At 39.2% G+C, this 27020-nt stretch overlaps 1 protein-coding gene across 3 annotated transcripts in view; it reads right to left on the bottom strand.

Moving 5' to 3' along the window:
• The window catches only part of CDC14A (cell division cycle 14A), a 49616-nt gene extending 24942 nt beyond the window's left edge, over positions 1-24674 (bottom strand). For all 3 annotated transcript variants that reach the window (XM_066556000.1, XM_066556001.1, XM_066555999.1), the window contains exons 1-5: positions 24504-24674; positions 23972-24062; positions 14980-15055; positions 7998-8090; positions 5956-6035 (exon numbers count right to left, since the gene is read on the bottom strand). In XM_066556000.1, the coding sequence (XP_066412097.1) occupies positions 5956-6035; positions 7998-8090; positions 14980-15055; positions 23972-24062; positions 24504-24609 (446 nt within the window). In that variant the 5' untranslated portion in view covers positions 24610-24674. The remainder of the gene's footprint in view (positions 1-5955; positions 6036-7997; positions 8091-14979; positions 15056-23971; positions 24063-24503) is intronic.
• Between the last annotated feature and the right edge of the window lie 2346 nt (positions 24675-27020).

Here is a 27020-nt window from a genome sequence, read left to right on the forward strand (position 1 = left end):
TCCCCTACCCAAGATGTAGCTCAGACTAAATGCAGTTAGATATTGCAAGCTACTTTAGGTGCATATTTTACATCAGGTAACTACATGCTCTTTATAAAATTATTTATGCTATCCTGGAACAGGAGGGTTTGCATCCCCTCTGAATTGTGTAAAGATAGTAGCAAATAAAGCACAGTTTGCTTAACCTAATATTCAAGTCTTAATTGAGTTACACTAACAGGGCAGGCAAATAAGATTAATAGCTTGGAACTAATTTACAGGCTTCCATTTTGATGCCCCATTACAGATGTGATTAAAAGTTATCCTGATATAATTAAAATTACTTAACCCCAGTATACCACATGAAAATTACAACTTGTCTGTAAAAGATGAAGTGAGACTCACCATCAAACATGCACCACCAAAAAAAAGCATTGTGGAAAAATGAAAATGTACTTTTCAAAGTGTGCTTCAGACCACTGCGATTTTAACAAAACTCTGCCTGAGCAGAGTATTTCCTTATCACTCATTAAGGGAATCTTTTACAGCTTTTCTCTTTGCTATCTTAGACAAAGTCCTAAGAACTGCAATTTATCAGAATAGTAAAATTTTAGGTTCAGACAGATACATATTTAATCTATAATTGATTCAAAATTTCAATCTTTCATTGAAAACTTTTCTTTTTTGATAAAACTTGCTATAAGTAGTATGAAGTTTTTGATATGCTCCTTCAATCTCAAGTACTTTAAGAGTAGAAAATTCTCTCCTATTCTTTAAGAGCAGAGTAAGTTTAGCAGTTTTGAGCAAGCAGTGTTCATAGAAAATGGTTTTAAGAAAATTAAAAGCTACTATATTGGTAGTGTCGTATTGCATGCAGGCCAATCTAAAAATGCTTTCCAATTATTAGATTATTAAAACACACTTAACCGTAATGTTTTGGAATGAGAACTTTGAAGTGTGTATGCATCTTCCATATCCAAATCCAACAGAGAAGTTTTAAAAATGAGAGGCCATAAAGTATTTTCATTATATTGAATAAACAGAACTTATCAAAACTTAATATATGAATTTTACAGACAATACATTTTTGACAGATAATGGATTAACATGATTATTTTGCATATCACATGATAACAGATCATTTTAGCACAAAATTCTTTTAGCAAACAAAAAAGTCTTGTGAGCAAAAAAATTAAGGGCCCTAATGGGAACACATACATAGCAGAAAGGGTTTAAAAGCTGCACCAGTTTTCTGGAGGGGCTGACAGAAATAAAATCAACAAATGCAAACCACAAAATTAAATATTTAGAGAAACATGAATAGAAAATATGGTTGTAGCAGACAGGTTCTATTTTACATGTTGTTTTGTTGTAACAAGAATACAACTTTGTATGTATATAATTACTACTTTGACTGAGAAGGCATCTGATAGTGTTGTACATAACAACTATGCTGGGGGGAAAAAACCCACATAATCCCTAATCCATTAATAAGAAACACTACGAAAGAGGGAGGGAGGGAGGATGGTGAAGCTGACCTAGATGTACAATTCCAAGTGTACAGTATCCTGAGCTGCAGTGCCCACAGCAGCTGTTAGCAGGGAGCTGCACACAGAGGCTGGCAGCTACCATGGACTGCCTCCAGCACCCGTGTCTCAAATGCCTCATGGCTCCTGATGTGCACCATTAAAGTAGGTGCTGATCACATGCTTCATTACAGTATCCTGGGAATCTTTTAGGCCCAAATAAATAGCCACCTTACTTTTCAGACAGTGACAGAACTCTGATCACTTTCAAAAGCAGAAACAATGTGAGTACTTCTAGGAGATGCAGGTTCAGTATGCATCTGAGCTGGCATTACAGAGCTGCGTATCCCACATCCGATTTCACAGCTGTAGCTGACCTCAATACTGCATAACGCTTTCCCTTTCACCAAACCTCTAAACACTGTCAATAACAAAACAATTCGTTTCCCTAGCACTTGCCAATAAAGAAACAAACCCCAGAAGCTATGAAATAAAATCCATCTCAGAAATTCATATCATTATTTAGAGACTGAACATAATAATATTAAAATATGGTTTTTTCATCAATACAAAGTAGTTTGGGGTAAAAATCTGAAACTCTGCTTCTCAGTAGGCAACTGGTATTCATGACAATTTTAAGTGGTGTTAGCACTGTTTTTTAAATGGAAGTGAGAAGATATAGTATAAGATCTTCAAGAGACTAGAGCGTCACCAAGTGACAGTGAATCAGCCAAAAATAAGACAAAAGTGTCTCAAAGACAGTAGTGCCTTATCCGGCCAAGTTATCTTTAGCTTTCCTATTATAAAAACAAAACAAATTTCCATGAATTTTGTAAGAAGAGCAATCTGATTTTTTCCACCCCTGCCCTGAACTGCATTTGCTGAGGCTGTCTTTAAATGAAATACCAGCTGAAGACCTAAGCCGATTAGGGCTTTTTGAGGTCACTCAGCTACATGAAAGTAGATCAGTTTCTCAGTGCTCCCTTCATGTAAACCTACCTCAGAACTCCACAAAGAATCTGACAATGCTGCAGCTTCTCCCTATTCAAAGTTGTCTATTTTTTTTTCCAAATAGAGGACACTTCAGGTATCAAATTAACAAACTTGTTAAATAGTCCAGTTGTAACACTTAACTGATCATTGCTTACTGACAAACTCTTAAACTATTCAAACAGACATGACCTATACCACAGAAGTTATATAACATCTGAGTTCCAGGCTGCAAGAATAAATTCAAGTCAGTAAATACTGAATAGCAATGATTAGTATCTCCAAATTACTTCCTTTATAGATCTTAGACCACGAGCAAAGAGGTAAGACATTTGGGTTATATTTTGAGCAAGAGCTATTTTAGTCCTTTTCAAGACACTAAAGGTGTGCAAAGAGTGCAAACTTCCTCATAGCACCACCTTGTTTCTGCCAAGCAGACACTGCCTAAGGCTACTGCTTCCAGCACAGGTTCAATTGCTTGAGCCCCTGTACAGTGCCACAACTTGCAACAGAGATGCTCCAAATGCCTTGGAATGGGGGGCAGGGGGAAATGTCCCAAAGGCTTAGAAACACGAGGAAGGATGATTAAATTATTTCTTTCCCATTCTCAACTAATCTAGATTGTCCCACTGCAGACCCTCATCAGACCTACCTGCCCTTCTCCCAGCACCAGTAATTCTTGAGATCCTTGTATATACCAACCTCCACCTGTGAGCTCCATACACAAATAGCCCCTCCCTGTCAGACTTCCCATTTCCCATCTAGGTTCTTATCACAATCCTTCACTTTATTTCCTCCCTCCTCTTTGTCTCCCCTCCAGTACAGATTACACACCCATCTTCCCCAGCAGGACAAACTACACTGCAGGTAACAGAATCTGTTTAGGCTCTAATCCAGAGACAAGAGCTGACATAGCATAAAGCAGATCCAAAAAAAACATAAGTACTTTCCAACCCCACACCATGCAAGAAAGAATGCTCGAGAAATCAGGATGTTTAATCATTCCAGCAAAAGCTCCCAACACTATATTCCTTCCAGAGACAGCAAAGCTCAAGAAGAATGTATCCCTCTAACATTGCCAAAGCTTTGCCTTAAAAAACCCAAACAGAGCAACAAAAGCCCAAACACATACCAGATCCCACCCACACCAGACAAAACCCACCACAAAAACCCCACAACTGTCAAAAGCTTTAGCTTTAGACAATAATTTCTCTCACAGCAACCTAGGGCTTGAAACACTTGGAAAAAGACTGCAAAGAAGTTATGTTACAGAATATCCTACTCCATAAATTTATTTCTGTTTTTTCCTGAAGCTGACAAATGGAATTAGACAATTAATCTTTTGTAATCATTTTGCCAACCCAGACAGCAAACCCTGAGTAGTCCCTTTGCTGGACTTTGCCTTCTTCAATGTTTTTGGACAGTATACTCTTCCCAGGGAAACACAAAAAGCTCTTTTGTATATAATATAAAATTATCTCCAGAAAATCTTGCTCTGTCTTCTGTTTTTTTGATCCCTCCTTTGATGATTATAGAGTAGCTAACTATTCTGTTTTGAAATAAAATTTCATTAATTTAAATTCACAAGGATTGCCTACGAATAATCAATTAACACTTAACAGGAAATTGTTTTGTGTCATTAAATTTGTTACTGTGGTTCCAATCAGCCTCACAAGAAATCAGAGACAATTAATTTCATTAGTCCTTACCAGTCAAGCAGAAACAGCATTTTCTTATCATTGCTGCTACTATCAGTATCAGTATTATAAGGAATTAGTTGCAAGGCAAGAATCTATAGCCTTTGATTGGAGCAAACAGGGTCCTGGGAGACTATTCTGCAAACACACTATTCCTCCCAAGTTTTCTGTTTTACCATTTTGGTACTGGACAAGGAAGTTTCTTCACTCTGTCAAAACCTCTCTTCTACACACCTGAATTTTCACCTTGGCAGGGGTGAGAAAAACCTAAAGACAAATCAATTTACTACAATTCCAAACAGTAAATTTCTTTAGTTGGTCAACAAGATACAGCTATTCAGCTACGGGGCCTGATGAGATGTATCCATCCTCAGGGTCCTGAGGGAACTGGCTGATGTTGTAAAGCCACTCTCCATGATTTCTGAAAAGTCATGGCAGACAGGCCCAGTCCCCAGTGAGTGGAAAAAGGGAAACATCACTCCTATTTTTACAAGGGTACAAAGGGAGAGCCAGAGAACTGCAGGCTGGTGAGCACCAGCTCTGCGCCTGGGAAGATCATGAAGCAGATCCTCATGGAAGCAATGCTAAGGCACATACAAGACATTGTTTAATGTAGATCATGACCCCTGTATCTTACACAGAACTTGGAGATGTTAAAAAACACTGACATGTTTAAAATAGCTGATTTTTTTATGCATTGTACCAAGTATCTTTTATGATTAGCTGAAAAAAATATGGATACCAGTAGCTCAGTAAACTTCTTGGGTTCTGGAGAGCTATCAATGATCAGATCAGTGTATAAGTTCTCTGTCAATAAAAGCTATCACTGATTTAATACCTTTTCTTTAAATGTAGCTGATGGTTTAAGATTTCATAGTCAAACTGGTCTTGACATAAAAAAGAAAATCTACCACCCCAGCAGTTTATACTGCACCTGGCTTCTGTGCAAAGTCTGAGAAGAGACAATCTGATCTTCCTTTGCTGAGTGGCTGAAGAATCAGGGGAATTTGATATACACAAGATAGGTCTACATCTACAAATGCATTGGCTGACAGTGAACACTACTTACAAAATGCTGCTTCCCCTAAAAGAGAGGATATTGACTTCTTGCAGTTCTATTCTATTGCCAGTGTTTGCATAAGAATACCATGAGGTATTTTCAAAGAGCATAAGGGTATTTCATAGTCCACACCATGAAATATATTTGGAATTCTCTCTATTAGATAGGCATGACAGCTAAAATAACTTAGATTCAAGCCTCAGTGTGACCTTAGCACAGAGTTCAAAGACAGATTGATAGAAACTATCTACGATTCACTGAAAACATTCTGTAACCTTAATATCAGTACCTGTTCTGTAAAATAGAGAAAATATAACAGCATAAAACCCCCTTCAAGCCTGTAAGTCTCACTAGCTAGGGACTAGGTAATTTCAAATATTTGAATGAATTCCAAATAGTAAAACAATGCATTATGAAGAAAATGTTTAAGTGCTAAACCACAAACATGCTAAGAACTATTTTCAAAACATGACAGTTTGCTAGACTGAGTCTTACTTAAGACTTGAATCAATCTAAATGATTTATTATTCCCACAAACAGCAAGTAATTACAAGAGATGTAAAAAATTTTTTTCTGGAGATGAGTAATTTTCATACAATCCCTGTATCAGACATGAAACACCTTTTTGGAAGGCAATCTAAACCCCATAATTTTTAGCAAATTTTAAAACAGAGAAGTAGCCCCATTTCTTGTGTTCACATACCTATATGGAAGATATGGTGGATTAGATCCAGATAAAAGCATCCTGTAAGCTTCTTCTGGTGTTTTCTTCAAGTATATAACCTAAAAGGGATGGAGGAAGAGGGGAAAAAAAAAAATCAGCCCTGAGCCGAAAAAGTCTAACCTGACAGGAACTTCCTCCAGCACGCTAAACTCGTAAGAATGCCTGTTATCCTCCTTCATGACCAATTCCTGTGGCATATACAGATCAGAAAAGACATGCCTACACAAAGAACTACCAGCAGAAATCAACAAAACCTTGGTTTTGTGTCAATCCCATACTTTAAAGAGAGAAAATTGGAAATAAAGTCACATACTGCTGCAACTGAGAGACTTTAATGTGGTATGAGTTACTGTAAAATAGCTTACACTTAAAAGCCTTAAGTCTTGCTTGTAGACAAAAGATCCTTAGAGGGTAGTTCAGAGAACTTCAGGAAAAAAGTGAGTTTCATTTTATCAAGGAATTAGGAGCAAATTTGTACCACATGTTCTCCCAATACTGCAGGTTTTATTTGACAGAAGTTCTGGCCCTCCAAAGCTGTGTCTGCTCAAAGACATTCACACATGACACTTTGAACATAATATTGGTCATGTCTGTCCACACAGTTCATAAAGGCTCATAATAAAGAAACCAGGAGGAAGCAGAAAAAAGATATTAAGAACACAAAAGGAAAGAGGAGAGAAAAACACTGAACAAGCTCCTGAAAAAAATCAAAAGAATCTTGGATATCAAGAGCAATGCAATAGTTGAAGGAGGAAGGATAATGAAATGAAGAGGAAAACATTACAGTATGTCTTCAGCACCTAAAAAGTAATGAATTCCATTAAGAAAAATCAAGGAGACATTTTCTGACTCATCTGTATCAATGAAAAGTCAGCAACCAAAACTTAGCTTCATTTTTAATCTAATATAATGACTCTTCAGAGTGCTTTCCTTCTGTAACATGCACAAATAAAAAACAACCCTAACAACACAAAAAGCCCAGTATGAATAGTTTGGACAAGCTGAAGCTTTTTTTGATATGTAGAAAGTAATGTAAAAGCTTTAAAAAAATTACTTTATAGATATTAACTATTCTCTTAGGGCAGTTTTTTTTACAAGGGACAAGGTTTTCTTCCCTTTCCCCACTGTCACTACTGTAACTCACTATGTGGCACTACTACTTTTAAAACCCAGATTCAGTAAGTACTGAACTTTTTTTTTCTCTGAGATTTTCCTTTTTATGTTCTCAACCTTCTGAGTGATAATGTGGCTGAAATTCCCCACAGTTATGCCATTACACAGCACATGACATGTAGCAATACTGGCCCCATGTACCCGCTGCCAGGAAAACTCATGTCATATTTCCTAAAAAGCTCACAGAACAAAAAGGAAATCAGTATTTTCCAAGTCAACCTTAGCACTTATCCACAGTATTTCAAATGCAATTTGGATTTGTGTTTTTCCCACCTGCACCTGCCATTTACAAAATTAGAAGTATACAGAACAGATTCCCTCAAGAGCTGCTTAGATTACCAGCAAACCCTTCATGTTTCAGCTCGGGCTGAGATGTCTAAATTAAATTTTTTAATTAGGATAAAACACTCCTGCAAGGAAATAACTGGACATGCCATAGTAGTTTACTGTTACCTGTCTCTAGTTTAGTAACTTTAAGAAGGCTGTGGGAAAATCTTTTCTCCTTCCCAGTCTGAATCTCACTACTGACATGAGAAGCAATTCATCCTAACATGGTCAATTAGAGGTAAGCAGTTTGGATTTTCAACATTCAAGAAAATAGTATCCTATGGAAAAACATGCAGGGGATCTGCCAAAGCCATTCCCTATGTAATAAAATAAATGGAGTTAAGGGGTGGGTGATGACCAGGTTTCTCTAAAACTCATCCAGAGTTTTCAAAGACAGTTTAGAGACAAATGAAATGACCATCTGCCCACCTCCCTAAAGGAGCACCCCTTGAGAAGCCACTTTACACATAGAAGTCTCTCTTCAGGAAGGTTAAAGTATCCATGTGATCAAAAATACTTACAGCATATGAACCTATTAAAAACGCTGCATTCGCTCGCTTCCGCTGGTCAAAGCTGGTGTAGTACACAATCTTCTTCCTTGAGAGGCTGAAATACTGTTTAAAAGAAAATAAACAAAACAGCATATTTACTAAGAATATGCTTTAAGAATACTTTAGCAAAATCACTTTTCCAAAACTGCATAACATGTTAGAGAAAATTCTTATCGAGAGGTTCTTAAAATTGAAGGAGCAAAAATTACTGATACTCTGAAGAATCTTCTTATATCACAGATAAGTAAGAGTGCAGGGAAATAGCCACTGTTTCTGAGCAGATCTCTAAGTTAGCTGTACAAAAATATGTATAAAGTGGAGCTGAACCAAAATCTTCAATATAAAAATCTGGATCTTTTTTTCCCACCAAGTTTAAATATTTGAAACGCTCACTTATGAACACTGATTAAAGACATCGAAATTTTCAAACTAAAACATCATCCTGTATGTTAAACCTCTTTAGCACATAATTCTGTGGAGAAGACAGAAGAAAAAGTCAAGCAATCAACCTTACAGTCATTTTATAAGTTAAACACTTCCATCTATACTTTATAATGGGTGACGGACATATTTAGAAACCTCCAACAGCAAGAATTTACTTAAAAAGGTAAAACAAAAGAAAAAGATTGCATAAGAGAAAAGCCTGAAGAAAAGGCTAGGCAAAGACAAAACTAGTAACACTCACAATTCTATTTCTTTATGAAGAAAAGAAGCCTGTGTCAGAATCCTGTGGACAAACCTCCCATTGAAAACAAAATCAACAAGCACCAGAAAAGCACAATAATGACAAGCTGCAGCAAAACTGTTTAAAGCCAGAGAGAGACAATATTGTCACTTAAAATTGGCAAGTTGAACAATTTACTGCATTAGTAATTTGTAAAATTTCATGAATTGCCACACTTCATTATACTCTGCTACACCCCTGTATGTTTTTGCAGATCAATTTTTACAGCACTCCTACAGTTTTGAGGAAGTCATCAACAAATATACTAGATTCTGTTTCAAATTATTTGAAACAATTTTCTATTTTTAAAGGTTGCATGTTTATAAAATGCCCTAATACCAGTGCTGTTGTTACCCAACTTCAGGTTTTTAACTCTTGACACTGCTGACACTTGGGAAGGGGAGCTAAGGTAACTGCTGCAGAATAGGGTTTCATTTTTAGTGCCAACTGTATTTCACCTCCAGAAACTTGTCCGTGTTGAGTCTTCAAAACTTACCACAAAATCTCATCTCAAAAACTTATTGCAAATTTTAGAATAGTTTTAACCACAGAATCAAATTTTACAAAAAAACCCAAATATTTCATCAGCTCAGGAGAAAGCTGAAGCAGGCACCACAGTGAGTTTGTTACTCCCAACCCCACCGAAACTTGCAGATCTAACTGCACCTTCCAGTCTGCTCTTCCAAGGCACAACTTCCAGAGGTGGAAGGAGTGAGAGCTAATGCAAGTGAGTGTAAATAGGACTAACTGCTGAAATAGCTGCTTGCTGTTGATTGGAAGAGGTTGTGTCTTAAGGCCAACAGCAACATCTCTCAGTTTATATGCAAACATACGAAGCACAAGTCGTTACTTAATTAGTGAAGCATTCAATTTTTATTAAAACTTGACAAAATGAATCCCAGTACTTTAAGATTCCTCCTTTCTTCCCCCTCCTCAATTTTTTAATTTTAGTGTTCTCTAACTGCAATTCCACCCATGATGTGTAGGTGGGATAAGATTACAGTAGTTATGCAACAGTGACAGAACTTCAATTATAACTTATTGACTACTACTTATTTTAAAGCAAAGTTCTTTGCAGCAGTTTACAGTACACCTAAAACACTATTTAAACTGCAAAGCTAGCTAGTGAGAAGTAAGTTCCATGTAGTAAGACCATATTTCTTGTTTTATTTTATAGAATGGATTTTTTAATCATATGGGTATATCAAGTCGTTCCAATTTTGAGACACTTTTCTACCCAAAGTATCCATAATCTGAAGTTTCCAGAATATTTAGATGAAAACAATGGATCAGTTTTATTGCATCGTTTTCAATATGTAAGGGTTTAATCCTTGTCATATGAAATATTTCAATGTGTTTTGAATCCTGACTAAAGCTTTAACACAAAATTGAAAACTGTTGCTAATGCCTTATAGCATAGCAAGCAGCACAGCAGCACAATTTAAGTATTCAGAAGCCTATAAAACAAATAACTTTATTTGCACACTAGTTACAGAAAAGTAAGTTTTACAGCAGGTGTTTGCTGAAGCATCGATGCAGTGCATCTGTTAACATTAACATGCAATTTGTCAAATCAGTGCACTTTCATCAACAAATCTAAGCTATATGAGCTATTAAAAAAAATAAACAAAACCAAACCAACTGATTTTCTGATCGTATTTAATAAGCTCCATCTACCCCTCTGGCCAGGTTCAATGATGAGCTTTCACAACAGCTCTGGGAGGTTATTGTTTTTACATCTCCAGAGCTCCACCTGAATGGATTAGGGCTTCAGTTCCCTTAGGCACTGCACAGCTCTGAAGAATCAGCAATGTTTCAACAAGGACTTCTTCAACACACGTCATCTAGGGAACAACTATAGTTGCAGATAACATAGTTGCCAATAATCTTTCCTTTTTTCCACAACAAAACTAAGGTGCACACACTATAAAGCACTAAAAATATTCTTTACCAGAGAGAAAATTTTATCAGTTTCACACAATATTCAAAGATAAATTTTAACAGTATAACGTAACAGTGTCTGTCAAGATACATCCCAGAGGAACAAACTGAAAGACAATCTTGCAAATTAAAGGCAGAGGTTACACAAAGTGTAGCGATTTCTGCTTTAGGTAACAAAACTAATTCATAAGGGTTACAGATTTACTTTCACTGCAGGATTATGTTTTTTTCTTTTTTAAAAGTTCCCTGTAGATTTCAAGAGATATTTACTTGCCGAGAATTGATGACAGGATTAGAAAGTGTTGTGGTGGACAATTACCAGACAGCTGTGTAAAATCAACATATTATTTGACAGTATTTTATATAACGGATAATAAGGTTAACACAGTTGCACTGCTCAAGCAAGAAATTACTTCAATGTGTTTAATAAGCCTAGATCTATGCAAATTCTACTTTATATATATACACAGGTGTACACATGTACTTGCAAATAGACATGAGTACAAGATTGGAAAATTTAATACAAAATAATTAATTTAAACATGTGCATGCAACCCTGCCTCAAAATCTAGGCTGTCCTAAATGAGATGCTTTGCAATTACTATAGCTCCCTGTGTATGCCCAGCAGTTTATTTATAGTAAAACAAAAAAAAAGCCAAATCCCTCTATGATTCAGTAGCAATACAGCTACCATACAAAAAGTTAACCCCATAGTTTATAAGCCTGCCAGTACCTTTCCTCTCCTGCCTCTGATCTTCAATACTTGTATCATTTACATCAGCAACACTCCCTGATTACTTCTGCTCCTTAATTTATTGAGAATGTGTAAGGCTATGCACAGATAACACAACAGTTTTTTAAAAGCAGTTTTCATGAAATCAGACTTACTTAAAAACAAGAAAAAAATTTCATTCATAAATGAAGCCCAGTTCCTTAGTCAAGTGTTTTCTGACCTGAACAGAATTCAAATATCAAGTAGGAAGACAGCACAGACAAGTTCTTCCTTGCTGCTGACTTCAATAGTGACAATCATCTTCACAGCAATCAACAGTTGAAAAATTACAAACACAAGGTCAAAAAGGTTTTCCTGTAAGGCACGGACAAGACTTTGCCTCAAATTTTCTCAGCAAATGGATATCTGAATAAATTCTTTACCTCTTCAGGTCAGAGGTATTTACTGTTTCAAAAAAAATCAGTCAGCATAAAGTTACAACAGTTTACTTTAAAATGTTGATCTGTCCTTAGCACATTTCAAACCAATATCCTTCTTCCTCAGCAGTCCCCCACAAAAGGAGAGGAGAAAGCAGAATACTGCCTCATGTCACACTTCTCTCCCAAAAGAGAAAGAGATATAGCTGAAAGATTTGAAAGGGAAGCTTGTGGGGCTTTCCAGCTTTAATGAGATCTTATACTTTCATTTCTCCTGTTCCTAACCATAGGAGTTTTAAAATTAAAGAAGCCTAAGTATTAAATTTGAGACACCATATCCATACCAAACCCTGCATGTTTGCGAGTTATCTCTTTTTGTGCCATACTTAAGGACTCTTTTCTTAAGAAAAGTACACTAAGTGCTTACCCAATCAAGCACACCAAATCATCTGGGCTTAAGCACTATGATTGTTTCAGGATCCCAAAAGTGTTGCAGTATGGTAATAGCAACCATCCCATGACAATCTGCAGACTCTTTCACTTCCTATGATCAAACACCTCCTGCAGCAGGTCACAGGGCACCCTTAAGGCAAGGGTGTGCCTTCCCAACAGGGCTCTCTCTCTGTCCTTAGTCCAATCTGCACTTCCCATCTCTGAAACACTCATCCCAGGCTGCTTACACATCACCTGGTGCCACATGACAATTACCATACTTTTGCTGCTGTAGGGCAGGTAAGTCACAGGTCACAAACTTGTTAACACTCTAGTTCAGGCCCCAGAACTCCTCTTGAGGACACGTGTGAAGGACAAACACAAGAAGATGAGGTGTACAGACAGTGATTAACTCTTGCCTGGAGAAGCTGAGCAGCAGCCACTGTAGCTAGGCCTACAGTCCCCAGGAGATGCACTCCTCTGAGCCATGTGAATACACATGCAGAGGCAGGCTTCAGCCCCGGCTCTGTCTTACAAGCCTACTTACCCACTGCAGATGGTATCTAAATTAGGAGAGTGTGGCACAAATTTTAACTGCTAGAAGAGCAAGGCTTACATTAGCAGTACTGGTCTGCCCCAGGGGTGGTGTCAATCAGCCAGACTGGAGTCCATTCATATGTAAGTTTTTAAACCACTCTGGCAGTACTCCAAGCTTTAGCTGTTCGATTCCAGGTATTACTTTCAAGTGGTTGCATTATCAGGTTACCCTTCTCTCTTAGGCAGTAGGAGTTTAATTTAACCTATTTAGAATTAGCCTCTGGCAAACCAGAAGCAACAAACTGCACTTCCTCCCAGTGGAGACCTCTCTTTTCTGGTCCTGGCCAGCTGTAACCTTCACCCTGCAGTGCAAGTACATTCACTCTTCTCAAAAACTAGAAAAGTTACATTAAAAATGACATTACAGTTTGCTAAACCAACCCTGCAAATATCAGGGTTAGTAGTTCCTATCAGAAGAGTTAATTTAAGCTCCTTTGTTTTTTTCCCATCATAACATCCAATCTCCATCACCATGCTTACAAGACACTTCTGATGATTCACTTGCCTCATTCAACGAGCAAGATGATGGTCTTAGAACAAGAATAAAGACTGCAGACACATTCCTGTTTAATACTCAACCATTAAAAAAAACCCTGAGATATTTATTAGTTGCTTACTTATTTTCTGGGTGAAACTCCTGTACCTAGGTTCAAGATTGAAGGCATACAGTAATACATGAGACTGTATAACAGTCCCAAACTGATCACAGTCACAATCTGAATCTGGAAAAGACAGAACTGATCTCTCTAGTTCCCAAGAGCACAGTGAAGTTAGAATAGTAAGTTGATTACTGGTTCTTCTCTGGAGTAACTGCTTCACAGAGCAAGCACACTCCAGTTTTTAATAACACAAATATAAGGTCACAAACAGCAGAATTACAGTGAAAAAATAGATTCCTACTGAGTAAGAACCATTGGTCATGTGTTTGAATGGGGCAGTGGCACTGCAAAATGGGATAAGGTATTTATAAGGTGCTGGTGTTATCAAATGGCAAATCAAATGTTTCCCCAATATGAGCACAGGTATTCAAAATCACAAACAGTAGAGATTAATTTTTTATAAGTATCTTTTTAAAGTAAGAAGCAATGTAAATTTTCACTAGAAGCACTTATTTTTTCAAGAAATTTGCAGCAACTCTAAAAGCCCTTCAATTTGCAGAACCTCCACTTAAGAATTCATGGAATTCAGCATACCCCTGAAAGCAGCAGGTAGCATGAATCTACTTAACTAAAGGTTTCATTTGTGACCCTAGAAATAATGTCATTTTCAATAAAGGGACCCTCTTAACAGTGGCCAAAGCAATCACATCTGCTGTCCTATTTCCTTCTGTCAGTAACAGGTCTAATACTTTATATGATAAAAGATTTAAATCTGTAACATTTAGTGAAGGGCCTCCTCCTTATTTGCCCACAAGTTACATTAATCATCATTTTGGAATTAAAACATCTGTTTCATTTCTTGCAGTTGACAGATTTTCTATACATGCTGCAAATCACTTCATCACAGGTATTTGGAGAAAGTGAAGTCTGCAGCTGTACATATGCTCAGAGGGTCTAGCTGGGATGGAGCTGGGATTTAGGCACAGAGGCCAGTGTGATGCTGTGATTTAGATTTGTCACCAAAACTGTGTTGATAGCACACCCATGTTTTATCTGCTCTCACAGTCCCAAGGCCTTCTTTTTCTCACTCTGCCCTGGCCCCTTTTCCACTGAGACTTACTTTAAACAGTGGGATTTCAAGACCCATGTTTTGTTCCTTGAGTACCTGTTTTTTCAGTTATTCAGGCCAGCACACACACTTCATTAGCTGCAAACCCTAATTTGTGGTGACACAATTAGGAGCTTTTGTTACTATTGTCTTAAAAGTGTTGAGGTTATGCAAAAAGATGAACACAGCCTTCAGTCACCTGCCCCACCTCCTAAGCCAAAATGAGGGCATATTATTTTCTTTCACTCTTCAGAGGGGAAAAAAACTCAAAACAAAATATCCTTAAAGCTTAGCAATAACCACCTAGCTAGTGAGCACCTAAGAGCCACTTTCAAACTGGTTAATTTTATTTCAATTTGAAAATACAAAAATATAGGAACATTGTTTTTAAACTAAACTTACCTTTAATTTCTTATTTAGTTTACAGCAGTATCTGTATAACATTGCCAAATTTAATGGTCCAAAGTCTCCATAGAAACTGGAAAAAAAACCACAAAACAGTATTATTTATACAAAAGAGCTAAGCAAATTTCAACATGCATGCTGTTGATAAATAAAGCTGAAAATCAAGAATACTGAGTAGCCAATCCACATGGAACAACAGATAAGTTTTTTATTGATTAATTTAAAAGGACAATAGTAACAATTAATTTAAACAAATTAGGAGTGCTTCATCTTTTTAGTGTTTATGACATCACTGATCTCCTCCCCACATTCTCTCAAACAACAAAGCCAAGACCAGTGCAAAAAGAGACAATCATATTGGTTTGATCACTCTCTAGGACATGGAGCCTTCCTGCCACACCAATGCTATTGCAGTATCATCTATCTCACAATATCAAGTAACAACACAAGTGTTGGTTAAGGTTCAGTTCAGCACAAAACATTATGTTGTAATTACAGAAGATAATTAGCTGGGAAAAAGACCAAGCTTGCCAACTACTAGAACCTAATTTTTAGGTAGGACAGAAGTTAACTAAACCAAGAGAAAACTGCAGCCCCAGGAAAGCAGGGTTTAACTTCAGAATTCATCATCCTCTCTAAGATAAGTCGGCCAAATTTGGTCAATAGTTATTTTTAAAACAAAATCCTCCGTACAGCTTTTCATAGAGATGAAATAAAAACGTTCTAAGGACAAACATGAGTTAAGACAAACAAGAAGTTAAAACAGGAGCTCCAACAACATTGGAGTGAATGTAGCTACCAGGAAAGTCATATAGAAGGCTTCCTAATGCCTCCTCCCATATAGCTGCACTAACACATGAATCAAACCCTATCTTACTCCATCAAATTTAGAGCATTCTTTCACTTAAAAATAAGATGGAAGTATTAAAATTATTTTTGAAAAATTCTTTTTAAGATATTGTGGAAAAATATGGAATGGGATAGTTACTATAATACAGAATGCTTAAAAAAATTGAGAGCAAAGTATCTGAAAGTTATAACTGAATACACAATTCACCTAAAGAACTGAAGTACAGCCATGCTTTACGATAAGATGTATCACAATTCATTTGCTAGAAGTCAATCAATATGAAGTAATATATCCAGTTCTACTTTTCCACATGATTAAATTTGAACAGCAGTGTAGAAAAAGTACATGAAAATCAATTTAGAAATTTATCCACAAGACAAATTACTATTTTGGTGGGTATAAGGACAAAATACATTTGAATCTGTCCAGGAAGTAATTGTCTTTCTACAAAATGAAGCCATTCAGCATCTCTCAGCCCTGAAGTTAAAGATGTTACAATCTTGGACTAATTCTCCATCACTGATTACCATTAAGAATCCTGTGTTTCTCTTAACACAGTGGAGAAGGGGGTAGAAGCATCTATGTTTAAGACACTGGTACTACCCCTCTTTTTCTATGCTGCAGAAACAAAATATTTCTCAGAATACAAACACAATCAAAGGAAAGGCACTTTCAGTCCCTGCTGCATCAGCATTACCACCCATACACAAAACCACTGTCAATTCCCAAGTTATTTCCCTACTCCCATAGAAGCAGTATAAACCAGCTCTTGCCCTTGCTGATAAAACACTGAGGATGAAATGTGAGGCAGATAGTTAAAATAATGAATGTAACATAACCTTTCTCCATTTTATACCTCTTAATTACCCTTTCTTTGATGGGGCTAAGTGAAACAAGTGCTTTACAAATCTTCAAATCAAAAGAGTTCTTTGGAAGATAATACAAGGCTCTGTACTGAAGTCAATGAACTCTGATCTACAGAATCTTTCTTCAATTGACATCTCTAGGCCTAAATACAGTTTCTGACATGTTTAAGCAGAAGGATTTAATCCTATGCACCCTCATTACTTTTTCTACAAAAGACCATTTTTATACTTGAATTAGTGACACTTGATCCTGCTTCACCCAAAGGATTTTCATCTCAAGACCAGAATTTTAAGTAAATGTAAGTGGAACATGGGAAATGGGCAGGGTATAGAGAATGGGGATGAAATGACACACCAAGTCACCAGCTGAATAAAGAATTTCATTTGGCAAAAACTGAAGAACAACATAAGAAAAGGCAAATAGTCACTGATAACAATTCATCCAATATTATTTTACTTCCATCTCTTTTACATCTAGATGTTTTAACAAAGCATTTAAAAACAAAGTAAGAAATTGGAATGCCTCTGAAGCTTAAGCTAGTTAAGAGAGATAGTTACTTACAACAGAGGTGGAAACCAGAGGAGCAGAAGGCAGGTATGGTATTAACTACATTTAATTATATTTTGTTTTCATCAAGTACCTAGATGATATCTTAAGTTATTCTCCCCCCTCATCCCATGGGGACTTGCTACCCTAATGCTTCTCAAACTAAGTAGCAAAACCCTAGAATATCCTAGCTGAACATTTAAATACTCTACTTCAAAAATACTATCATGATGTCACCTGGAAGCAATAGCATAAGTTTCTGGTATCTGTTTTCTCCTTAAACTCCTAGAACCATTTCTTCCTACCTGTAATTTGTTGCAGTATTATATCTGAGGCATTTGCTGTACTGTATCATAGGAATGGTCATCCCCCAAGAAAGGCCAGCCCATTGCTCTACTCTGTCATACAAACAGCTACTGTAAATTCTTCCAGGGAATTTAATGGTGAAGGAAATGCAGCCCACATCCCTTCAGTAAGAAGTCGTTTCCAACTGCAGTTCCATGGGATGCCACATGAAGGTGCCAGGTGTCAGTTCAAGCCTGAACCAGCACTTCTGAAAGCAAACACCACTTTTTGCTAAGCATTTGAATATCTCTGACCCTTGTGCTGGAGAAAAATGACAAACAGATTTCCCATCCTGAATGATTAGATGGTGCCATTCAATGAAGGAATATTACAGCCTAGGAGATTTTTAACTGAATTGATAACCTCCATAGACTCTCAGAGTATGCTGAGGTCCCTTTCTGTGGTGTTGCTCTCTGGCCTCCCACTCCCCAGTCTGCCCCTATATCCAGGGTTGTCCCATTCCAGGTGCAGAATCTGGCACCTGCCCTTGCTGAATTTCATACAGTTGGTGATTGTCCATCTCCCTAATTTGCTGAGGTCCATATTAACCTCCATCAATCTATAAGGCCAGGATATCATCTTTCAAAAATAAAATGTATTACTTATACTTTGCTTCAGATGCCTGATACCTTTTCCCTACAGAGCAGTACTTTTATACTGCCACTCACTTCCAATCATGGCATGATGTTTCTTGTTTGCCACCTTATTCAGTCATTGGTTTAGTAACTTGAAAACAGAGGCACTATTTAATAACTGCAATCATTTTCTAGAGTACATATCCAGAACTGGAGCACAAAGTACAAGTATACTCGTTAAAGTATGAAGTTTGCCTTCTTGAAGACTTGCAATCATATAAAGCCACTTGCTTGCCAAAACAGGAGCCCCCCAAGCTTGCAATTACTTAAGTCAAAAGATAAAACCCAAGACCCTGGTAAAATAACAAAAATACAGCTTCCTAACTGCAAAACTTGGCTAATTTTTCAGCATTTTACAAATGTCCAGCTTTTATTAAAATTAAAAGACTATTTCTCTAATTGTGATTCAGTCTTGTCTTGCTCCTCCCTCCCTCTTTCCTGCAGGAACATTCAGGTTATGACCCTCCAAGGGCCCTACTGCACCTGCTGTGAGCCTGGCCATTCAACAGCACAGGCCCAGGTGCTGCAGAAGTGGTGACCTGACTATTCAGCTACTCCCTTCCAATCATAAACTGAACACTTCCCACATGCAACAAATGCTCTGCGTGAGAGGATCAGCCTGCACATTCATTACAACCTAACTGCTGCCTGGGAAATCTTACCTATTCAGGCTTTTTTCTCCAACTCCAGTTTCCTGAAGTGTGTTTCTCCTCCCCACTTCTCAAGCACGTGAAAAAAGGTGAGCACTGTTTTTGTCCTCTCATCCACTGGTTCCAGTAACACGTGGATTGTTAGGAGCTTCCTTAATTGGGCCAAGACAAAATTCCTAACGCTTAATGCTGCTTAGGGATTGTGTGCTTCTGAACAGACCAAGGGTGATACAGCAAAAATAACCCTGGAAATAGCTGAAGGCAGGAATAGTGCAGAGGCCCTGGATAATGCAAAAACCCCCAGGTATTAAGTCCTTTTCATCTTGGAAGTTCCAAATACTCCTCAAGATCCTGATTCTTCAAAATCCAACAACTCACAGATCTAAGTAATAGATAATTAAAATAATTATTCCAGATACATGATTTTTTAATCCAGTGCTCCTTGATATCAAAAACAAATTAACAATGAAGAGCTTCTTGCATAAAAAGTTGCCCTGTAGAACCTTCAGGTCATATGAGAAGCCTAGTCCCTTTGGAAAAAAAGTCATCTTGACAGAGGCCAAGATGTACATAAGAGATTTCCTAGACAAGCTACATTCCCATCCAACATCAAACTGGAGCTTAGAAAGCTGCTGTTTTATTCTGGTACCCTTTTACTGCAAACAAAAGAAAAACCTCCTCAGTGCTACTGGCAAATGCTTTTATCTTGTACTTATGAAAAAGCAAAGACAGATATGGTAAAGTTATGTATAAAATTAAGCTGGGAAATTTCCTTGTTTTAGTTTTGGACTTAATCTTGCTAAGTTTTCTTGGTCATCCAATAGTCAAGGTTGAGTTTTCAAAATTACTGATGTGAATGGCTTTCTGTGTGAAGCGACAGCTCTGATTATTGTAACAAGGCTAAGTTTTTCTTTCTCCTTTCCAATGATTTAAGCCACAGAAACATGGAGAAGTTCAGGTTTCCTGTGCAACTACTGTTATTGGAGAGCCACAGAAAAGCAGCATTTAACCAAAGACAAAGCAGATAGGCTAACCCTTACTCTTGTCACAGGAAACACAAACTGTTTCTTTGCATATACAGATGCAGTAGAACTCATTTAATATGGCTGTAGCTAAGCACTTGAGAGCCTTGCTCTATTGCTACATAACTGAAGTAGCTCTGATGAGGACTGCTGTGAAATGGGCAAGTAGCATCCCATACCCTGAAAGAATGTTTCAGTGTAAAGCATGATTTACAGGGACTATCATATTTACTACTTCTATTGCTGCTTACACCATGTCAGAGATTAGAGCTGCAAAAGCTGTTTATACAAGAGATCCAAAGGCAGAACAAATGACTGAATAAAACCATTATGATTTATGAAGGCCATTATAAACCATCAATATGAGATTCCCGTTTCACAGTATTTAAATTCTGACTTTGTTTGAGAAAACTATTCAGAAATAAAAAGGACATTAAAAGTTGCTTTGATAAAACTATGTGAAAGCCAAGTTAACCAGTCAAGTGTAGTATTCTCAACCCAGATCTGTTTACTGGAAGGTGAAACGTGAAAGATGCTATTCTTAGAGAATAAAAAGCTTCTTACCAGTGCCTAACTCATTAACTGAGGTCTTGCCAAGGCAAGGTTTGTCTATTTGCCAAATGACAATCTTCATCAAGATGGATTGTTTCTCATTAACTCCATTTTTCTGAAGCAATAGTTACCTGTATTACACTATCCTGAAAGACTGTGCTCCCTTATAAGAAGTAGTGAAGACTTTATCAGGAAAAAGCTCAGAAAGTTTCAGAAAGACTGAGAAAATCTTAGAGAAACAAAACTGTCAAGGAAGAGATTTCAGAATTGTATCATTCCATTCAGGTTTCTTCTTAATTGAGGTATTTGTATATAATTTCTCTGGTATAATAGGTTCAAGGTTAAATTGCAGCACATTTAACTAAAACAGTGACAGTTCTAGTAGCAAGTTCCTAGTCTGCTAGCATTTAAGATAGACTTAAATGGTTTTAAGAACATCTTTATTATCTTTTTAGTGTGAATGTTTAAGTTAGACAGTATTGTGAAGTCATTAGAACGGTTGAAAACTTCAAGTGAGAACTGAAGTCTAAAGTGCTCAAGATTACATAACCCCACTTTGTGTATAATTTAGTGATAAATCATATGACAAGGTACAGGAGCAAGTCAACCCCAAACTTCCCAAACCATCAGATCTAGCACTACAGCTCTTTTGTCTAATAAATGGGGTATAGTACTAACATAAAAATTACTTCCTTATGTCTCTTCAAGAGTAGGGGGAAAAAAGAAAGCAAGATAGTGAGTTTTTAAGTACTATGTGATCCAGTAACAGGCTCTCTGTAATCAGGCAACTCCAACCCTACATATTCATGAGGTTTTCAGATCAGATACTGCTTCAGCAAAGCAAACTGACACCTCTGTAAAGTCAGCCAAATAAAATTCTGAAACAAGCTAACAGAATAGGAGCCCAAAGAAAAGCAATTTAAACAGAAAAAGAGCTGAAAGAAAAGCAGTTTACTTCCAAGTACCATGAAGTATCTTTATCTTGTCATTACAATGATGCATCTAAGCAAAGTTAAATCAATAAACAATTGTATCAATGTAATTACTTACACACCTCACAGGTGCTGAGGATTTCATGCCTGAGCAGACATCTCCTATCCCCCTCCTGAGAACTTTCTGAACAAGTCATTTGATTGAAAAGGATAAGTGGCTGTGGAATTTTGACCACAAGAACCACCCAAGGAGGCCATTTCCATGAAGATTCTGCAAACCACCATTCTGAGCTACAGCATTTCGAAACTCACTTCCAAATATTTACTTTGCTGTCATGCAACAAATACTTCTAATCACTTTCTCACAAAGAAGACTGCATTTTTGAGGAAGTGAGGAGACCATCTGATCTGTTGTATTAAAGTTACACTCCACTACTACTTGCAGACAAGCCCTGTCAGGCCCCCTTTGTGTGCAGCCTGGGAAACACAAGGGACTGATGTCAAGCTTGTTGATAACATGAGGGAAGCTATAGTAAAATTAGCACTTCCCCAAGAACTGAGCCTTGCAGTCTATTCCTCAACTTACCTCTAGCCTTCCAAATTCAGAAAGACATTAAAAACATACATAACATGGTAACCTACCAACACTTGCTTTTACTTCCCCAAGACCATATAAATCTCCTTAGATATGAGAGGAGAAAAAAAAAATAAGATCAGGCATTACCAAATATTGCAGACACTGATAGGTATGGGTGCTGCAATACAAATACCAGGGAAAAGTTTAGCAATGATATGTAAAAGGTTATTACACAATTCCTTGGTACCACCTGGTAACTGTCACTTATTTTCATATCACATTTCAGCATTTTATGAGCACAAAAGGGAAAATATCTTTATGGTATCAGATACAGGAGAACAACTTTAAAATGGGCCAAACAGATTAGGAACCATCAATTCAGAACATCCACCAGGAGTTGCGTATCAAGGTCTTTAGTTGTGCCCTAGTAGATAAAGGAAACTTTGCTTCCTTCCATTACCCAGTAATTATATCTGGTATCAGGTTACACCTTCACAGGTCGTTAACACTGGGTTAAGGAATATACCTACAGAATTTCCTTTACACGTTAAAGAAATTTACATTCTCCTCCACACCCTCTCAAATTTCTCAGTATTTTTTTTTAAATATGACACCGTCCTTCCACAAATGGCTCAGTTACAGGCCTTGGTTAGTACAGTCATCTGTAACTAACAGTACAGAACTAATCCCCCTTCTTACCCACAAGATCAAATGCCACCTAAGAGTCCTTCACACTTCCTAAAAGCACATTAAGAAATAAAACATAATAGTGAAGTCTGGAAGAGATACAAGTTTCCCTTCTTAATGCAAATGTAACACTTTCATATCACACAAATTGCTCAGGACCTTCCCCAATTGAGTTCTGCTTTCAATATTAGGTCAACCTTCCCTTGGGATACTCCAAAGGTCCCTTCCAATCAAAATTCCTTAATGATCATTAAAAGAACTTACTCCCAACCCAAGCAGCCCATTACAAAAGTCGGTTTTCAGAAAGAACCATTGGGAACTCCAGTAGAAGACACACAGTTTAAATATAAGAAAACATCTAGAAAAGACACCCTGGAATGAAAAGCTATGCAAAGAAAATAAGCTAAAAACCAAGGAATATTGGTTTACATCTTCACAGAAGCAGTGCTGGTCACTGGAGAAAGGAGGGAAGAAGGGTTGATGTTCACAATTGCTTCCAATCATTTGGAAAGCAAGTTATGCTTAAAATAGGAATACACTTTTTGTTTCACTTCTGCTGCAGCCAACTCCGTGTCAAGCAGATAGGGATATATCATCACACAGGAAACAGTTGGTCTTGAAATGCAGTCCAAAGCACCAACTTTTTAGCCACAGCACAGAGTGATTATTTGTTTGGTGTTTTTTATGTCCTTAAGTAGTATTCAAAACTATAATCAGTTTTATTTTTTACCTTCTATATGAAGTCAGTGTCTTACAAACGTGAACCTTTTACTACACAGAAAATATTTTTTCTGCTGTTCTAAAGATACAAAAGCCATCAAGAAGTGCTATCTCAAAACCCTCAAATAAAACCAGAGTTATAAAAGAAGTTGCAGACGCTCCTCAAGAGCACATCTAAACATTGCATTCTTATGATTCTATAAACTTCATACTCTCTATACAGGAAACTACAGAAAATATAAAACAAACTTCTGTTTATCTATTCGTGCCAAATAAGTCTTCTACTTAAGACACCATTCAATAAAGTGTGATTAGTCCAAATAGACCTCCATGTTTTAAACAAATCTTACAAGGCTTAGATATCCTTCTTTGAGCTCAGCCACGACTTAAGCCATTTAACTGCCCTTGCAGCTGTTTTTATGGGTCTTTTTTAAGCATCACCTTGTTAAACTAGTTTCACCTAATAAATAAATACATCTGGACTAACTTCATGCTCATATTCTATGCAAGTAACCCAACGGGGCAAAAATATTCTATAGAATACGTCAAAGTGTGTTGGGGAGACTCTCAGGTGATCACTTTGAATATGCGAACCACAACACTTACTTTTCATAGACCAGTTCCTCATCGGTACAGAAGTAGTGGGTATTTACGGTACTTTTCGGTTTAGTTCGTAAAGTAGCGAAGTACAGCCGATCTGAAAGACAGATTAGAGGCACAGCGTCGGTCAGCGAAGGCAGCCGGCCGCCGCCTCGGGGCACGCCTGTCACCGCGGGGCGGAAGAGCCTCCGCCGCTGCTTTTTCTGCTGCGTGAGCGGCGGCGGGAGCGCCCGGAGCGCTCCGCCCGCGGGCCCTGTCCTGCCGGGAGCCCCTCGGCAGCGGCTCCGGCCCGGCGAGCAGCGCGCAGCAACAGGTGCCGGCCCCGCGCCTCGCCCGGAGCGCGGGGAAAGCGGCGCCGGGGCGCCCGCGGCAGCCGGGGCGGGCAGCCCGCGAAACCCGCCGGGCAAAGGGGCCGGGGCCGAGCCGGGCAGGCTGCAAAGCCGGGGGAGGGCGGTAGAGAAGCCAGCGAGTTTCCTCGCTGGGGGAGGCTCCGGGACCCCGCGGGCAGGGGATGGAACGGCTTCCGCCCCGCTCTCACCTTTCACGAACTCCGAGGCTCCCAACAGGACTTCGGAGGCGGCCGCCGCCGGCTCCATCTTAAAGAGGGCCCGGAATAGCGAGGCGCGGGGCGGCTCCGAGCTCATGGCGCTCCGGAGCAGCGCCGGCGGGGCCGGGGCGCGCTCGCAGGGACGCGACCCACCGGCCAGAGGGGCCGCCCGCCAGGGCCCAGGGTGCTGCGAGCGCAGCGGCCGCAGCCCGCATAGGAGCGGGAGCGGAGCCGAGAAGAGCCCCGGGACACGACGGGCAAGCGCCCGCAGAGACTCCAGCTCCACCCCGCCCCCAGCCAAGAGACGCCCCCGGATAAAGCGGCAGCGGGCGGTTACCAGGCGACCGGCGGCGCTCTGGCAACCGCGTTACGGAGCCTTTGTGTCGCCCAGCCCAGGGCTGACGCTGCGAGTGACCGGCCCCCCGCGCTCCCCCCGCTCCCCGGCCCGGCAGCGCCCCTGCTCCGGCAGGCAGCGGCCCTGAGCCCGGCACCGCCCCGCCCTCAGCCCCGCCTGCCCGGGCAGCGCCGCCGCGCCCCGCTGCGCTGGGGCTGCTTTTCCCCGCCCGGGGGCGGCCCGTGGCAGAGCGCTCCACGGGCCGGACCTGGGCGGGTGTCGCGTACAGCTCGGAGCGGGGCTGAGCCGGAGCGCTGCCTCAGCAGCGCGGGCGGGCTCCGGACGGGGGCAGGCGGAGCGGCGGAGCCTCAGGCGCGGGGGAACCGGCGGAGCGCCCATTGCGCTACCTGGGACACCCTTTGTCGTGACAGACAGGTCGGTTGATCAATCAGAGGCCGCCCTGCTACGCCTGCAGCCAATGAGCTGGCGGCGCCCCGGGGAGCGCCCCGCCCCAGGCCCCCCGCGGCCGCCGCTTCCCGCCCGGGCGGTGCCGGGAGCCGCTTGCGGGCAGCGGGAGAAGCCGCGGGCGCCTGAGGCGCGGAGCTCTCCTGACGCGCTGGTTCGAGCGCTGGGCGCGTTCTTCCGCCTCTCCCCTCTAGAAGGAATGGCTAAGTGCCAAACAGGGCAGACTGTCCGTCTCAGTTTTACAACTAAAGCAAAGGTTGCAACGGAGAGGTTCCTTGAGGAGATAAAAAAAGGGGGTTAAAAAAGTCATTCTTCCCCCGAACAAGCAAAAAAAAATCCACTCTTGAAACACCGTTAAAAGATGTTGTAATATAAAGCCATATGCAGCCCTGAGGTTCACATTTGTATCACCAGCTTTCCCTAACACTATAAATAACCTACTGTAACCACCAGTGCATAGAGTTAATCCTGGTGTGTCTGCTAATGAGGCTAAACATGAGTGTGAAACCCTTCTGACTCCTTAGTTTTTAATCTGGTGTCATAAGCACTGGATAATCTTTAAAACTTTACAAATAAGGTGAAGGACTACCGAAGACACTGCAGCTGTTTTGTACTTGCTTAATTTTTGTGTTGATTCTAATGCTTTGTACCTGTGTTCTTACACTGCTTTTTTTCGACTTTTTTGGAAAAGCTCCAAAACTAATGTGCTAAATATGACCCTGTTTGTGCCTGATTCTGAAACCTGAGAAAAGCTCATTTTCAGTTGTAAGTACTATTTCATACAAGATGTTCACAAGAAAGAGACTGCAGTCTTATGTAGCAGCAAATTAAATAAAGGTTGTTCCTTTTCATGGAAACCAGTGTTTTTCTTTAGCCTGTTTTTCTACAACTTTCACTTGTGTGTAACTCTTAACAAAATCAAGTATTTCACTAGTGTTTTTTTATTTACAAGCAATTTTCTGAGGGCTACTGTATCCTGTGTAAGAGACAATGTATTAAGGTATATTGTCCAGAACTGCAATTTTTTAATGCCCTTTTTTACTCTGACTTTCACTACAGTTCAATGTAACACATTTCCAAGTCAGTGCTGCACTCTGCTTAAGGGGAGTTTGAATGAGCACACTTGAAATAACTTTAGCAACACTCTTGGGCAACAGAAGGAAAGATGGAGCAGTCTACAGCCTACTATCCAGTATCTAGAATATGTAGAAACAGAATTTGTGTTAAAGCCTAAGATATGTAAACCCATCCAGCTAGACTGGTGAATCTAGGAGGTAAATATTACTAGATGCTGAAGCCCAGCTGTCACATTCTTGTATACTGCTTATATGTCTTCTGCAAAGTTGAAATTTCATTTTTCATTGTAGAAAAGTTCTCATTTGTGGCAATTAGCTGCAGCCTTTGTAAGCATCAGAAATAAACATTTCTTGTCTTCCCTGTAAAAATATGTGCAAAATAACCTCTGTGGTTTTTCAATTCCAGTAGTGTGTCATAGCTATTAGTATGATTATTTCATGAATTTCACTTTGCAAAATGCTAGCTTTAAGAATATTTTAAACTAGTACAACTTAGTTATTCTAATTAATACTATGTACTCGTTTTAACATTTGAGATCAAATATCAAGGCTGCAGTGACATCTTGTGGCATTTTTTTGTAAAGAAGCATTTTCTTGTGCATTTTAGCACTATATCCTTTTTTATCACAGATT

Source organism: Molothrus aeneus, chromosome 9, assembly GCF_037042795.1.
Source record: "Molothrus aeneus isolate 106 chromosome 9, BPBGC_Maene_1.0, whole genome shotgun sequence".
NCBI lineage: Eukaryota > Metazoa > Chordata > Aves > Passeriformes > Icteridae > Molothrus > Molothrus aeneus.